This window comes from Crocuta crocuta, unplaced genomic scaffold (assembly GCF_008692635.1).
Source record: "Crocuta crocuta isolate KB4526 unplaced genomic scaffold, BGI_CrCroc_1.0 scaffold24, whole genome shotgun sequence".
Classification (NCBI taxonomy): domain Eukaryota; kingdom Metazoa; phylum Chordata; class Mammalia; order Carnivora; family Hyaenidae; genus Crocuta; species Crocuta crocuta.
Genome location: NW_027530974.1, coordinates 8,411,783 through 8,429,367, shown reverse-complemented (window position 1 = coordinate 8,429,367; position 17,585 = coordinate 8,411,783). Strand labels below are relative to the sequence as shown.

The 17,585-nt window shown below is 37.6% G+C and overlaps 1 protein-coding gene across 1 annotated transcript in view; it reads left to right on the top strand.

The window, feature by feature from the left end:
• Nucleotides 1-17,585, top strand: part of LOC144236440 (uncharacterized) — a 294,747-nt gene that overhangs the window by 143,156 nt on the left and 134,006 nt on the right. Inside the window, exons 7-8 of the mRNA XM_077770089.1 lie at nt 4,631-4,709; nt 15,285-15,409. Coding sequence (XP_077626215.1) covers nt 4,631-4,709; nt 15,285-15,409 — 204 coding nt within the window. The remainder of the gene's footprint in view (nt 1-4,630; nt 4,710-15,284; nt 15,410-17,585) is intronic.

The following is a 17,585-nucleotide window of genomic DNA, read 5'->3' as shown; positions in this document are numbered from 1 at the left end:
TAGAGGCCACTGTCTCTGATCATAATCAAATAATATTATAAACTAATAATAGGTGATCCACTGGTGGCAAGGATTTGGAAAAATAGGTTTTCTTAGAAATTTCTTATGGAAATATATATGTTTATAGATTTACATATGTAAATACATATGCAAGCTTTTGGAAAGTAATCCGACAACATCTGTTAGCATTTAAAATATGAGAACTTGACCCAGCAATCTTCCTGGAAACCCATCCACAGCAATAATAGCCTAGTAATGGATTTTATTGTAGCATTCTTTTTGATGAGAATATAAATATAAAGGCACCTGGACAGCTCAGTCGGTTGGGCGTCCAACTCTTCGATAATAAATTAGAACTGCAATAATTGACTTGAAGGGAATTTCATCAGATACTCTTAAGAAAGGCTATAGGCAGGTATATACAATGTATAATCTCCTTTTTGTGTAACAGTGAAAATTATCTCTATCAATGTGTTGTTCCTGTGTTCACAGATGTGTGTGCACGTATATATCTGGTTAAATGAACATGAGAGGGTAAAACGTGTTATGTGGTGCAGGTGGAATGGAAAGATGTTAGGGAAACGTGGTTAGAAGATAGGAAGGAGGGTCAAGGGGAAACATTCATTTTAAGTAAATATAGTGAGATGTGTATTTTATGACTCACAGAGATGACCATGATTTCTTATTATATGAGGAGAGAAAAAACAGTATATGGCATAATTCTGTTTCGGTTAAAGGTCACTTATCTGTATATCGGTCTGTCTATCAATTGCTTACACATTTGCATTTGGGAAAGTGATGAAGGTTGAAGTTGGGTTTATGGTTGAAAAGAGGAAAGGAATGGCTATAAAGTCTTCTTAACAAGGTAGAAGAGAAAGTGGCAAATGATTAGCTGTGAGTCACAGTAGGGAAGGAAAACTCTTGGAGGAGGTTTTGAGCCTGGGTGGCTTAGCGAAGTGGTGAAAAGAAATAGGAAATAAGGGGAAGGAGTCCTTTGGGAGAAATGACGTTTGGTTTGTTTGCATGTCTAACTCTGGGGAGTTAGGAAGACTCGCTGGTCTCACGGTTCCTTACCTGAATGGCAGTGGGGAAAGACAATTGTGCCAGAGGCCTGTGAGGTCCTTATTTACTTTTGGTTTGTTTCTCTGCACTTCCTTTGACTATATAGTGTGGAAAAACATGTAAGCTTATTTGCAAAAAGAGAAACAATAGAGCAAAAACATTGATACTCACGGTTATGTAAGATTGAAAACCACATCTTACACACATACACACACACACACACACACACACACGCACCTGTCAAAGAAATTAGAAGACAAACTGTGAGCAGAAAAAATATTTGAAACAGTGTGCTGGGCAAAGATAAAGAGGATATGGAAAGTTAAAAATCCTAAAGAAAATGTTAAATATTCCAACTGAAAAAAAAAATGGGGAAATGGCAAACTTACAACATAAAAAGCATACATGCTCAGCAAACATACAAATGGTCACTTTTTTAAAAAATTACGAGATTGAAAATAAAAATAACAATGCAATGTTATAATTTTGTCAACCAAGTAGGCAAAACTGAAAAATATGGTGGGAGTCAGTTTTGACAAGCATGTGGGTAAATTGGAGACTCTTATACACTGCTGGCTGCAGTTTGAATATTGATAGTTCTTACTGTGTATGCTGTGTTTGATTTAGTATTCTGATCTTAGATACTCGTCTGTGAAAGGAAGCACAGATAAGTGTTAAGATTTTTTGTGAAATTTGTTCAATATGATGTAAATATACAACCAAGGGCTGATTAAGTAAGAACAAATGATATACTACTGAGGAGTGATTAAAAATCAGACTTTGAGGAATATTTAATAAAAAGAAACAATGTAAGTATAAAAAAGGATGGGAATGGCAAATACAGTATGATCCTAATCTGATAAAAATTATATTAAGTACATATTTATGAAATGTGTATTTGTTACATAAGGTATATAATTACATGAAGTAATGTATATGAATTTACTATACACACTTTTATAAATAGGAAGGTAGGTTTTAAAGCAAAGAACATTTTACATAAGAACAAAGAAAATGCTTAATTAAGACCTTTAGAAGATGATCTCTTTGGTAGGGACTTTATTACCTGGACATGCACAGTATTACTACATTTTAACATACAGCAATAAAAATTCCATTAAGTCAGAAATTGTTCCTGGTAGGCAGAATTTTTAAGATGGTTTCCCAAAGATGTCCAAAGACTCATCCCCAGAAGCTGATCATCAGGAGGGAGATGACCTGCGTGGACCTAATATAATTACATGAGCCCTTAAAAGATAGAGCTTTCTCAGGCTGGTCAACAGAAGAGGAAGCAAAAGGAGAAACTGGAGACATTCAAACAGTCAGGATGCATCCCGTGGTTGTTGGTTCAAACGGGACTGTGAGGAAAGCATGAGAAGGAAATGACTTCTGCCAGCAATGAGCAAGGCTACACCAGGATCCCAGGACCCAGATGACAATGGCATCCCTGACCGATACATTGATTTTGACCTGGTAAGACTTGAAGAAGTGGATCCAGTTGGGCCATGCTATGCCCAGATTTCTGACCTGCAAAATACATAAGCTAATAGATGAATATTAAGTCACTAAATTGGTGGGAATGTATTCTAGCAGCAATAAAAAATGAATATATTGTTCAATGTTTACAAATGTGTATTGGTAGATAATGGAGTACGGTTCTCACACAAGATGTGAAAGAAGAGTTAAATGTGTCAGCTTTGAGGACAAATAGAACTGGACTTAAATTTCAGAATTTTTACTAGTTAGCTTTCTGATTTGTCCAAGTTCTTTGATCTGAGTCTCAACTTCCAAGTCTGTAACAGTTTGTTGTGTGTGTGTGTGTGTGTGTAGTAAACAACATAATTTTTTATGAAGCTCTTCAAAAACACTAAAAATTAATTCTATTTTTTCATATTTTTTATTTCACCCACCAATTATGCACTGGGGATTTTAATTATAAGCCTTTTAAAATAATGATATATTTGGGACATGTGGGTAGCTCAGTCATTTGAGGGTCTGATCCTCCATTTCAGCTCAGATCATGATCTCAAGGTTGTGGGACTGAGCCCTGTGTTGGGCTCCACACTGAGTGTGGAGCCTGCTTAAGATTCTCTCTCTCTCTCTCTCTCTCTCTCTCTCTCTCCCCCTCCCCCTTCAAATAAAAAATAATTAAGAAATAAAATAAAAATATATTTAAACTGTAATTCCACTTCCTTCCCTTCTCTCTTATCTTGATTTTGACCATATCAACCACACTATCAATGAATTCTATTTTAGCTTCAAAAAAAGGAAGCTGTTTTAAAGGTTTACATGACTCTCATCCCAATAGACTAATGTGCCAGGCTTCTGACACGAGGAGCACTTAACTGTTTAACTCTCCCTGGAGAAGGACATTTTTTGGTATATGCCTTTAGTTTAGCATAGTGTACTGGGAGCAGAGTCAGAAAATACAATAAAAACTTGCTGCTCAAAATACATGAGCCTCAACGACTTTGATTGGGAAGAAGAGGCTGGCTGGGTCATCTTTAGGGAGAAGTAAGTTTTCTAAAGCACCCAGGCATGGAGATGACATCCTAAAATTTTGACAGTATGGAAATCTCCTTTAAAAAATGTCCACCATGACAATGCCAAAGGGCTAGGGGATGAGAATATTTAATCCCTGGAGGGGAAGAAGAGGACAAGCAGCAAAACTTTGGCTGCTTATGGTAGATGATACATGTATACTTTTTAAATAAAAGATGTTGCGTCAACATTATGGGATCAATTGGTAATTTAAGAAACAGTATCCAAAGCTCTCTATTTCAGGCCCTGTGTTAGACACTACAGAAGAAACAAGATGAACAAGGCACATTGTCTACAGAGAGTTGTTGTTGTTTTGTTGTTTTGTTTGCAAAGAGTTATTGGTCTGGAGCTGTAAGTAGTTCTCAACTAGTGATGTCTTGTGGCCCTGGAGATATTGTCAGTGCCTGGAGACATTTTTGGTTACCCCAAGTGGGGGAGGGGTGGAGGGTACTGCTGGCATCTAGTGGGTAGAGGCCAGAAATGCTGCTACACAGTTTACAAAACACGAGGCAGCTCCCATCACAAAGAATTATCCAGTCCAAAAATGTCAATAGTGTTGAGGTTGAGAAATCCAGTATAAAATAAGTCATGCGTGATACGAAAAATGTAGCTCAGGCAGCAAATCCTTGGGTACAGACAGAGAATAGGACTTTCTAGTCTCAAGGTTTTATATTGGAACATTGGTATGAGGTGCAGAGGAGTTTCTTTGAAAACTCGTTCCCAGAAAAAGTAGCTGATAATGGAGAATCCTACCCGGATATGGGTTGGAAAGCAGATCAGACACAGCTGCTGCTTGTAAATTGCATCCCCCTGGGGTGGCCACTGTTAGAGTTCTACTTGAAGTTCATACATTGACTGAATTAAAATTCGGAGGATAGAACATCTTAGAGCCTCTACAGTTTGTTATTTTTTTCTCATTTGTCGGGCTTTACATAAATTCTTAGATTACAGTGGTATAAGCTTACATATCCTCTGAAGTGGAAATCTGTAATACATTTTTCCACCTTTTGTTTTTAATCCTAGGAAGCATTTCTAATAAAACTGGTCCCTGCCCTATGGACTGTGATCTCAATCTTTTAAAAGAAGACCATGAATTACACAATAAGGTAAGATGAAAGCCATAGATGTTGGCTTTAGAAAGACCATGAAAACAGCAGCCCCTGATTATTAACTATGATTTCTTAAAATATATTTACAGGTAGAAAGTAATTTGGTCTTCAAAGCAGGTTTTGAAGTGTGGGACATGCTAAAGCAGCTGACGTTTGTGAAATCAGTAATGCCAATAAATTTTTATTACATCCGAATCAGACTTCTTTAAGCTGTTGAAGACTTTAGTTAAATTAATCAGTCTACAAGACTCTTTCCAGCTCTGGCAGGGTGATTAGAAAATGTGCTGATTGTACTGTGTTTTATTTGGCATGATCAAGGCTGCCATGAAGTCTGTCCAGAAACTGTCTTGATACATTTATGTAAATTACACAGCCTGGCCTTTCTAATGTTGATTAAGTGAATTTTACCAGCACCACTGGATACAATTTTTAGATAATTAGCCATTTTCAAAATCCATATCTACATAGAGCAAGTGACTTTGGGCTTTAAGTATTCAGACAATTTGGCCTGGCTAGAACATTGAAATGAAAAGATTGTGCTCCCACCCTGCCCTTTCCCATATGAATTACTTGCATCATCTTAATTTTCCACTTTCCTGACAAAATAGATATAGGTCTATAGAATCAACTTTCTGCCTTATTCTCAAGACTGATTTTAAAGTCAGTTTTTATTTCTAAATAGTGGACCACCATCTAATCAAATAAATGACTAAGTTTTTAATGTCTAGATGAATACCACAACATTCACAACTGCTATTGTTTTTTTAATTTCATTTTATTTTTTACTTGTTTATTTTTTTAAGTTTATTTATTTGAAAGAGAGAGAGAGAGAGATAGTGGGAAGGGACAGAGAGAGAGAATTCCAAGAAACCTTAGTACCGTCAGTGCAGAGCTTGATTCAGGGCTCAAATTCAAGAACTGTGAGATCATGACCTGAGCTGAAATCAAGAGTTGGACGTTTAACTGACTGAGCCACCCAGGCACCCCTAAATTATATTTGGGAGAGAGAGAGAGCAAGAGTGAGAGAGCGCACAATCCGTGGAGAAGGGCAAAAGGAGAGAGAGAAAATTTTAAGCAGGCTCCATGCCCAGTGCAGGGCCCAATGAGTCAGATGTGGGGCTTGATCCCATGAGCTTGGGATCCTAACATGAGTGGAAATCAAGAGTCACACTGTCAACCAACTGAGCCACCTAGGCACCCCAACCATTGCTATTATTTATATCACAGTCTATATTTTAAAAGTAAGCTTAGGAATCAAAAGTTTAGTGAAATTTGCAATGATGACATTTGAACTCAAGTATTTACTGAGTGCTTGGAAATTACTAGGTTCCAGGAAATGTTCTCAGTCCTCTGGATGGGAGGACTCATCTTGTTCTCACAACAAACTAATGGGATAGATACCACTATTATCATCATTTTCCCTGTTTTATAGGTGAGACAAATAAGGTATGGGAGATGGAGTGAATTAACCAAAATAACATTGCTTATAAGTGCATAGCTTTGAATCCAGACTGTCTGTTTCTGGAATCCATATTTGTATCCGTCATGGTATAATACTTCAGAAAAATTGTGAAATTCTTTCTCCTTTCAGCCAGATATACATGTTCTACTTCTGGGGTCTTATCCCTTCATTTAAAGGCTAGAATAAGAGAAGAAACAAAGGACAACTTCCTAGGAAGGGAAAAAGTTCATGTCCTTTTACACATATTACATATTAAGTACTATTATATACTTTTATGTACACTCTTTGGAAAACTAAAAAAAAAAAAATGGAGATGCCCATGAGCCTTCGAGAATATTGTGGATCAAATATTAGTCTTTTAAGTATTTTTGTGAATTTTCATACTAATTGTTGAATTTAAACTTTGGGATTTGAAGAAACGGTGAAATAGATAAGGTGAGAAAGAATACGACATCCAGAAAACCTGAAATTCTTCTGTATGTTTTCTGAGTTTATGTGTTCAATTAAGAAATTCTTTTTCATTTTATTTTTAATGCTATATTCCAAAATTTGTGAGTCAATTGTTTGGGATATTATGCTCTTCCTTGGGGGTCAGGCACTTTGGGAAGGTGTCTTAACCGAATTGCTTCAGGAAGGGACTTGTTCATGTCAGGAATATGTCTCAATGAAGTTAGTGCTGTGAAATGACAGAGCCAGATACACACTGGACACCCAGAAACACGTGACCCAGTCCTGTGGACAAGGGAGATTATACCCCCTACTGAACCTAAATCTAAACCTACCCCAACTTAAGCCTTTTCCTTTTTTTCTCATCTAGGCCTGGTTATTAGAGATCAATTTAGATCTTCTGTTGACATTAAAGATCTAACCTAGGCAATTTACAGGGTGGCTGTGGGCCAGTGAGGTTCATGTTCAACTCCACGTGGGAAACGTCAGTTTTCCAAATACCACGTGCCCAGAAAACAATCAGAATTTGTGGTCTCAAGTGGCTAGAAATGTTAGTTGTCCTCCAGAGGGGCAGAAGGTAGGTGATTGGTTACTCAACTTAGAGTTTTCCCTGGGTAAATTCTACCCACCCAGGGATACATTATTTCTCCCTCCTCATTGCTAATGGAAAGCCTGTCTTGAGAAACTCTCTGGTACACATATCATATATGAATTAAAGAAAGAGGAAAGAATATTCTTGATGGATGGCCCTAGGATTTAGGCAGGTTTAATTTGGAGCTATGATTTTTTTTTTCTTTGGATGATAATAACAGCAAGGACAGAGTTGAACATGATGTCATATTTATTTGCTTTGATATTTCAGACACACCTGGTGTTTGTTGTTGTTATCTCTGACTTGTGATTCTGTGATCTTATTAACACAAGCCTCTTAGCAGAGTACCTCCACCCCAAACCTTCCTCCACTGCCTTCTTAAAAAAAAATAAAATGGTGCACCTCATGGGCAGGCATTAAAGCATCCACCACTGCTCACTTCTGATCTTCCCAGGGCAGTTCAAAAGCATTTTGTAATCCTCAGGATTCAGCCTTTATTCACTATTTCCTCTTTCTAAGCTGTCTCTTTTGATGAAACAATCCCCTTGCTCTTCATCTGGCCAGATGGGAGTGCTCCCTGGAGTCAAGCACAAAGACCCTGTAAAGAGTTTAGGGGGAAAAAAGCTACCGCTAAGTGGAGCTTAATTGTCCTCAAGCTGTAATGCCTTTCCAATGCACCGGTGCCACTGGGCTGAGAGCTACAAGCTCTCTTTCTCCACACAAAGACTTAACCCCCTCTTGGGCTCCATCATGGCCACGCTTCCCTGTTAGCTGATCGGGGCATGGATGGAATTATGGCTAAGGGGTAAAACCTCTGAACAACAAGATAGTGACCCTGGGCTTTGCTTCCTACTCAGTAACACAACTTAATGAGCTTGTCACGTCATGAGCTGGACAACTCTGAGATTTAACATAAATTTTCCTACAATATTTTCTACTTAACTGCTTCATAGAAATGCAATAATAAATGCAAAAGGATGAGAAGCGTTCCACTGATCACCTGTGCTATGTAGTGCATTGTGCCAGATGCTACTTACATCCTTAATAATGTAAAACATTTTAAGGGCTCTCCTCCCCACTCCCAGAAGAATTTTATGGCTATTATGTCACAAGAATCCTGTGCTCTTTGTAGGACAGATATTGTCTCTGTTTTTCAGATTAAAAAATGTAAACTCACGAACTCTAAATAATCTGTTTCAAAGAGGTGAGAAGACTTGAATGTGTATCTTCTTGACCATCACTCATCGACCATTTGCACTACACTCAGCACTTGACTTTTTCAAAATTCTTTAAAACACTCATCATTTTGTGATGTGTTTGGAAGAATGAACATTCATCGCTTCCTAAACAATGTTGAATTTGAGTGGCAATCCCCACAAACCAAATATTTAGTTCTTGAACTTGAAAATCATATTCTGAATTTCAGCAATCTTTGTCTCAATATTTGCTGTTGATTTCTGTGATGGAATAGGGCATGGGTGGCCATACACAAAATACATAATATGTGATGTTCCAAAACAAATTTGCATCACTGATATCTTATGATGCCTTAAAGTATAGATATTCATCTTACTAAACACATCGCTGTTGGAAGTTTTTTTTTTTTTTTAAGTGATGATATTCTTTGGTTTCAGGGTACACACGGGATCTATTTTCTGTCTTTTCAATGTTGAGGATATCCTAGTTAAAGCATTATTTCTCAGGTATAGATTCAAGATATAAATCTGTGGTTGGTGAGTTGTTCTGCTTCATCATGTAAGTAGGCTCACACATGCTGGTACTTACTTAGGGACTTCTCTGCATATACTTACCTCCTTATTGGATTAAACTCTCATTTCTTTGTGTTTTTGCTCCTTTTGGGGCTCATTTCTTTGGACATAAACTAATTCCCACAACTTTATGTCTTCTAAAATACCGATTTGAAGGAATTTTTAGAACATTAACTTAGATTTGTTTCTTTGTTTTAAGTAGGCTCCACCACCAGGGCAGAGCCCAATGCTGAGCTTGAACTCATGACTCTGAGATCAAGACCTGAGCTGAGATCAAGAGTGGGATGGCTTAACTGCCTGAGCCATCCAGCCCCCTTGCCAACTTAGATCTTCTTTAAAAGAAATCCAAGGGTGCCTGGGTGGCTCAGTCAGTTCAGCATCTGACTTTTAATTTTGGGTTAGGTCATGATCTTGGGGTTCTGAGACTGAACCTTGCATCAAGGCATGGAGCCTGTCTGGTATTTTGTCTCTCCATCTCTCTCTCAAAATAAATTTAAAAAAATATTTAACACATTTTACACATTTAAAAAAATACTGTTACTGACATAGGAATTACAAAGGCTGAGAAAGATGAAGAGGACCGTTGTGATTGACTGATTTTCAGGGGATTTATTTCTCCTTTTTAAAAAATTTGTTGAGATATAATTGCCACAGTATATTATAATAAGTATCAGGTGTACAACATAGTGATTTGACATTTGTGTATATTGTTAAATGGCTGCCATAACAAGTCTAGTCACTATCTGTCACCATACAAAACGGATACATTATTGACTATGTTTCCCGTGGTGTACATTACATGCCTATGACTTATTTTTAGACCTGGAAGTTTGTACTTTTTAATCCCTTCACTTATTTCAGTCCCCTGCTCACCCTCCTCCACCACCGTCCCACTGGCAACCAACACTCTGTTCTCTGTATCTATGAGTCTGAGTTTTGTTTTGTTTGCTTTGTTTTATCAGAGTCAACATGTAAGTGAGACCAATGCAGTATTTGTCTTTCTCTGTCTGACTTATTTTACTGAACATAATACCAGAGGGATCCATCATGTTGTTGTCAGTGACGATGATTTCATTCCTTTTATGGCTGAGTAATATTCCATTTTATACATTTATGCACCACATCTTCTTTATTGATTCATCCATTGATGGACACTTAGGTTGCTTCCATCTCTTCCCTATTGTAAATAATCCCACAGCAAACATAGGGGTAAATATATCTTTTCAAAAGAGTGTTTTGTTTTCTTCAGATAGTAGTGCAATTGGTGGATTATATGATAGCTCTATTTTTATTTTTACTTTTAAAGTTTATTTTTGAGAGAGAGAGAGAGAGAGAGAGCAGGGGAGGGGCAAAGAGAGGGTGAGAGAATGAATCCCAAGTCAGTTCTGTGCTGGCAGCACTTAGGCTTGAACCCATGAACTGTGAGATCATGACCTGAGCCAAAATCAACAATCAGTCACCCAACCGACTGGGCCACCCAGGCACTCCAAGATGGCTTTATTTCTAATTCTTTGAGGAAGCTTTATATTGTTTTGTATAGTGGCTGAAACAGTTTACATTCCCACCAACAATGAATGAATGAGGGGTTTCCTTCACATCCTGCCAAGAATTTTTGTTTCTTGAATTTTTTTTTTTTTTTTTTTTGGATAATAGTCATTCTGACAGATGTGTGGTAATATCTCCTCGTGATGCATTTCCCTAATGATGGGCGATGTTGAGCATCTTTTCCTGTATCTCTTGGCCATTTATATGTTTTCTTTTGAAAAACATCTATTCAGATCTACTCCCCATCTTTTAATTGAACTTTTGTTGTTGTTTTTGAGTTATACAAATTCTTCTAATACTTAGGATGTTAACCTCTTATCAGATATATAATTTACAAATATCTTCTCCCATTTAGTAGGTTGCTTTTTCATTTTGTTGATTGTTTCCTTCTCTGTGCAGAAACATTTTTAGTTTGATATGGTGTCATTTTCTTATGTTGCTTCTTTTTCCCTTGCCTTTGGAGTCAGATCCAAAAAGAAAAAAAAAATTGCTAAGAGCACTGTCAAGGAACTTACCAACTATGTTTTCTTCTGGGAGTTTTATGCTTTTAGGTCTGACATTCAAGTCTTTCATCCATTTTGAGTTAATTTTTGCATGGTGTAAGAAAGTGGACCAATTTTGACCTTTTTCATGTAGCTCTTCAGTTTTCACACCACCATTTATTAAAGAGATCATTCTTTTCTCATTGCATATTCTTGTTTCCAAAATTAAATGACCACCTATGGGTGGTTTTATTTCTGGGTTATTTTGTTCTATTGATCTCTGTCTGTTGTTAAGGAAATACCGTACTGTTTTAATTACTATGGTTTTGTAGTATAGTTTGAAATGAGAGAGTGTGATATCTCTGGTTTTGTTCTTCTTTCTCCAAATTGTTTTGGTTCTCTGGGTTTTTTTGTGGTTGTGGATAAATTTTATAATTATTTGTTCTACTTGTGTGAAAAATGTCATTAGAATATTAATAGAGTTTTCACTGAATCCACAAATTGTTTTGGATAGTATGGACATTTTAACAATACTAATTCTTCCAATCCATGAACATGGAATAACTTTCGATATGTGTTATTTTAAATTTCTTTCATCGTGTCTTATAATTCATACTGTATGAGCAGCGTGTTGATCTCTCTCTCTCCTCTGTCTCTCTCTCTCTCTCTCATCACCCCATCAGCCATTCTAGAAAAGTTAGTCCATTTGCATTTAAAGTAAATTTTGACAGGTATGTATTTACTGTCATTTTGCTCATTATTTTCCGGATGTCTTTGTAATTCCTCTCTGTTCCTTTCTTCTTTTTCTCATTTTCCTTGTTGTTTGATAATTTTCTTTAGTATTATGTTTAGATTCTTTTGTTCCTGTCTTTTGTGTATTTACTGTAAGTTTTTACTTTGTTGTTACCATGAGATTCACATATAACACCCTAAGTATGTAATAGTCAATTTTTGTTGATAGCAGCTTAAATTTGAACACATTCCCAAACTCTATATTTTTACTGGCCACCTCCCAACATTTCGTATTTTTGTTGTTACTTTTAATATACTTTTATTATGTATATGTGTATATATATTAATGTTTTATTTATTTCTGAGAGAGAGAGAGAGAGAGAGAGACAGCGTGGGCAGGGGAGGGTCAGAGAGAGAGGGAGATACAGAATCTAAAACAGGATCCAGGCTCTGAGCTGGCAGTCAGCACAGAGCCCGACGCGGGGCTCGAACCCACGAACCCGTGAGATCATGACCTGAGCTGAAGTTGGACGCTTACCTGACTGAGCCACCCAGGTGCCCCATTTTATATATTTTTAAACTAATTGTAGTTTTAGTTAATTTTACTACTTTCAGCTTTAATCTTAGTAGCCTTATAAATAATTAATCTCCTTCCTTTACTATATATTTACCTTTTCCAGTGATATTTTTACTGTCATATACTTTCTTATTCTAAGTAGTGCTATGTCTTTTCAGCTTAAAGAAATCCCTTTAACACTTCTTGCAAGGCCTGTTTAGTGGCAATAAAGTACTTTACCTTTTGGTTATCTGAAAAACTCAATCTCTTCTTCAAATCTGAATGATAACCTTGTTAGGTAAAGTATTCTTGGTTGCAGGTTTGTTTGGTTTAGTTTTGTTTTCTTTTGAGCACTTTGAATATCTCATGTCCTGCCTTCTAAGTTTGCAAAGTTTTTGCTGAGAAATAATCTGATAGCTTTGTGGAGTTACCCTTGTAAATAACAATTTGTTTTTCTCTTGCTGCTTTTAAGGTTCTCTCTTTATCTTTAACTTTGGATATTTTAATTATAATGTGTCTTGGTGTGGCTCTCTTTGGGTCCATTTCATTTGGAAATTTCTGGATTCCTGGATCTGGATGTCTATAACCCTCCCTAGGTTAGGCAAATTTTCAGCTATTATTTCTTTACTTAAGTTTGCTGCCCCTTTCTTTCTCTCTTCTCATTCTGGGACCTGCTTCATGTTGTCCCAGAGGTCCCTTAATTATCCCCATTAAAAAGATTCTTTTCTTTTTGCTGCTCCATCTGGGTGAGTTCAAATGCTTTCTCTTCCAGCTCTTTGGTCCATTCTTTTACTTCATCCAGTCTGCTGTTAAATATATTTTCCAGTTCAGCTCTGAGTTTTGTTTGGTACTTTCTTGTTTCCTCTCTTCATTGAAGTACTCACTGTATTCATCTGTTCTTCTCCAGAGTTCAGTGAGCATCTTTATGACTATTACTTTGAATTCTTTATCAGATGAATTACTTCTCTCTGTGTCATTAAGGTCTTTTTCTGAGGTTTTGTCTTGTTCTTTTGTTTGAAACACATTTCTCTGTTTTCTCTTTTGGCTTGATTCTCTGTTTTTATCTATGTATTAAGTAAAACAGCTACCTCTCTCAGTCTTGAAGGAGTGCCTTGATGTAGGTGATTGCCCTTTTTCTTCAAGCTTGGCATTGCTCTTCATTGTTTCTAGATGGACTCTTTTAAAATATGCAAGTATGTATAGTCCTGTGGGGCCACAGATATCCTGATCTGGATGTGTGCCCTGGGCAACAGTTGCAAAAAATCAGGGTCTCAGAAAACTATATAACTCGTTTGGGAAATCTTAATCAAGATATAGTGAGGCCACGAAGGCGGGCAAGGGTACTGTCTCTCCATGCTTATTTTCCCTGGGAGTGCCTCCTTAGTTTCTATATGTGGGAAACCTGAAGCTTATCCCTCAAGCTGAAGTTCCACGCTAAGCAAATAGGCCATTTTTCACCTGAAGATCTGGCTTGTGTTTCAGTCCGCTGTCTGTGCAGGATAGTGACCTGGCAGGAATAACCAGTCCTTTACGCTGATAGCTGTCATTACTGGATTTTGTTCTTAAGATGATCAAACCAGCCAATTTTGTATTAAAATAAGTAGCCTTGTTGAGCTCATTAGAGATTTGCTGACATGTCTTCTTCACCTGAGTTTCATTCTGTTTGTCTTGGTTACTGCAACCTCAGAATTCAAAGCAATATTTTGAAATTGCAAAATATTTTAACTACAGAGTTGTGCTAAAACTTGTATGAACTAATATCAGGGAATTTCAGGTAGTTGGCCTCTTATGAATGACAACTGAATACATTTGAGCAGAGTCGAAAGAAAAAAGAAGGAAGAGTTTTCATGGGACTATGTCATAAATGCAAGTCATGCCTACTTACATTTCCATAGACTAGTGGTTTTCAAATGAATTTTTATTTGCAGAATTTTGCAATAAAATCTTTCAAAAGACCCCAATATATACACCAATGGAAGTCGAACTATTTTGAATGGCAAATAAGAAATGAAGAGCCCTCACAGATTAGCTGCCACTCCCCATGATGGTGGGGCTCCTAAGAATGCTTGGTTGAACTGAGGGGCTCAGTTTCTCCAAAAGGACAGTCTGTTTGCTGGATCTGTCATCATGGGTCACACGATTCTCTGAAGTTCTACTAAATCAATTGCACAGACACAGTACGGTCCTGAATTTAAATATGTTTTTGAGAGTCATAAGCTATGGAACTAAGAAACTATTGGTGGTAAGGCTAGAACGAAGTAGCCTCCTGAAGCAGAGATCAGAAAGGGAGAAAGGGTCCTGGTGGCCTTTGATTCTTTTGTTCCCATATTCCTGAAATCCAGCTGTTTCCTTCCTTTTCCATGAGCTGATTGTTCCAACTTTCCTTCAAATTCCTTTTTGCTGAAAGCTAGTCTAAACTGCATTTTCTTTACTTGCAACCAATAGTCCTGACCTATTACAAATACCATAACCATGGTTATTATTATTATTTTTTTATATTCCAACCACATTTGTAAAGGCTGTTGCAGGTGAAATAATGCAAAAAATGAAAATGACAGCCTCTGCCAGTAGAGACATGATGATTTGGTGAGAGAATGTGGAATGTAAAATAATAATTTCAATGCAAAAACCATGGCTAATTATGTTTCTTAAATTTTTTTAATGTTTATTTATTATCAAGACAGAAACAGAGCATGAGTGGGGAGGGGCAAAGAGAGAGGGAGACACAGAACCCGAAGCAGGCTCCAGACTCTGAGCTGTCAGCACAGAGCCCAATGTGGGGCTCGAACCCACGAACCATGACATCATGACCTGAGTCGAAGTCGGTTGCTTAACCCACTGAGCCACCCAGGAGCCCCTAATTATGCTTCTATATGATCAGTGATTCTACAAATCATTCTGAGGAAAGTGTCACTGAACCAGGTAAACTTTCTCTTTGATATCTACTAAAATACTTTTTTAAAAATTTCTTTAATTTCACGAATAAGAGAGAAAGACTGATTGATCACTCAATGAAGGAAAAACCAGCTGCTTGGAGAGCCGGAGAAATTGAGGGTTATTCAGAGGATGTATCTTACTTGGAGGAACTGGAACAACACAGATTTTCAGTTTGGTGAGTAACTTACCCTGTCCTTCTATTTTCAAATTTAAATTCATTGAATTAAGGATGTCTTTATTTATTCCATTCTTTTTTTATTCATTTATTCAACAAATATTGATTGCATGCCTATTACAGGCTCTATGATATGTGCCCTGACTTGAGGAAGCTCATAGTCCAATAAAATATATGGATGCTTAAAAACATCAATGTGATGTGATAGTGCTATTAAAAAAAAAGGCACAAAGTGCAAATGGAGAAGCTGATGGCCAAGTTTGCTTGAGAATGGAGAGGTGTTCTTAGAAAAAGTTTGAGTCAAATCTTGAGGAGAGGAATCTGTGGAGAAATGATGATGATTAGTTTTGGGTAGCATCTGGAGACAGAATTGAGAGGGTGGCCAGGGTGGACATGTACTATAAACCTTAGTTTACTTAAGATTCAAGCAGATGATAGTTATTGTTCTCTTTACCTGTTGATGTATATATAGATTTATCTGTCTATGCAAACATATATAGAATAAATATTTTAAAAAGTACATGTAAGAATGAGCAGTGGAGCTTCTTAGTGGTAATGTGATAGACCTTTGCATTGGCAGAATTCATCAAGGGTGGGGAAGGAACAACAGAAAGTGACAATGTGACCCAGCGAGTAATCTAGGAAAGAAGAAGAGACTGAATAGCTTTTCAGAATCATCCATTCCAAACTACTGCTTCCTTCCCCACCTCAAGATCCGTGCCCTGAATGGTTTTCCCAATGGGCAGTTATCTACCATATGACTTAGTTCCCAAAGAGTGTTCTTTTACTCTCCCATCCTGGACCCACCATCAGGAAATCATAGTATCAGTTCAAATTTTGCTTATCCAGTCACAGTTTTAGTAAGTTCCACTGGTCTTAGTTGAATTTAAAAGTCAGGGTGCCTGGCTGGCTCAGTCAAAGGAGCATTTTCACCATCATTTTCTTGAAGCAGCGGAAGTGTGATCCCCAGGCTAACTTGTGACTCATGCTCTGAATCAAGAGATGCAAGCCTCTGCTTCAGAAACATCATGAAGGAGCAGGGACCAAGGAGCCCAGAAGATGCGAAATATACATACTTCTTCTAGGAAAAAACGTAATATGCAAGAAACACTGTAAGTCTAGACTAGGGATTGGCAAATACCGCTCCAAGGCCAAATTCTGTTCTCCATCTTTTTTTGTAAAAAAAAAAAGAAAAGGAAAAGAAAACTAGTTGTAATCGAGACACATCAGTTTGGGTGCATATTGTCTTTGACCATTTTCCTTTACAATGGCAGAATTGAGTAGTTGAGGCAAAAAGCACTGTGACCCATAAAGTCTAGAATATTTACTATCACAATCTAATCACTGATGTAGATTATGTCTCTGTTGTTTTCTCATGACATATTATTTTAAAGATACTTTTAGGCTTATGTTCCTTTACCAGGCTGGGGTGGGGGGTGGGGGCCTTATGTGTTTTGGTTGTCTGTTGCTGCATGATGAATCTCTGAAGGTTTAGCACCCTGCATGAGCAACCATTTTATTTGTTTGCAATTCTTTGCAATTCTTGCAATTCTTTGGGTTGAGAATTCAGGCAGGGGCACGTCATAGAAAGCTTGTCTCTGCTCCGCCATGTCTGAGGGCATCAGCTGGCACGACTCAAACAGCTGGGGTCTGATTCGAATGCTTCAGCTCGAACCATGTGTCTGGGATCTTGGTTCCTGCTCTCACCTGAGGTCCTCACTTTTCCACACGGGCCTCTCTCCACTGATGCTTGGGCTTCTTCTCAGCATGGCTCCTGGGGTCCACATAGCATCTTTCCAAGCAGAGAAGGTGGAAACTGCAGATTATCTCAAGGCCAAGCTGTCGAAGTTACACAGTGACACCCACCACATCCTATTGGTTAAAGCAAGTCACAGGTCCAGGCTGAGGAAGAATAGATTCCATTTCCTGATGTGAGAGTGGAAAGGCGCCATTATTGGGATGGCAGGTAGTGTGTGGCCACCTTTGGAAGCGTGATCTACCACATTTTGCTTCATTTGTTTCTGTGTGGACAGCTCCTAGCATCAGACTCAGCAAATATTTGTTGAACAAAACAAACAAGTTAAAAGAATTAAAAGAGTGTAGGGTTTATGGATAAACCTGAGTATGAATTCCAGGTCTGCCCCTGCTAGTAGCCTTAAACAATTTACTTCACTTC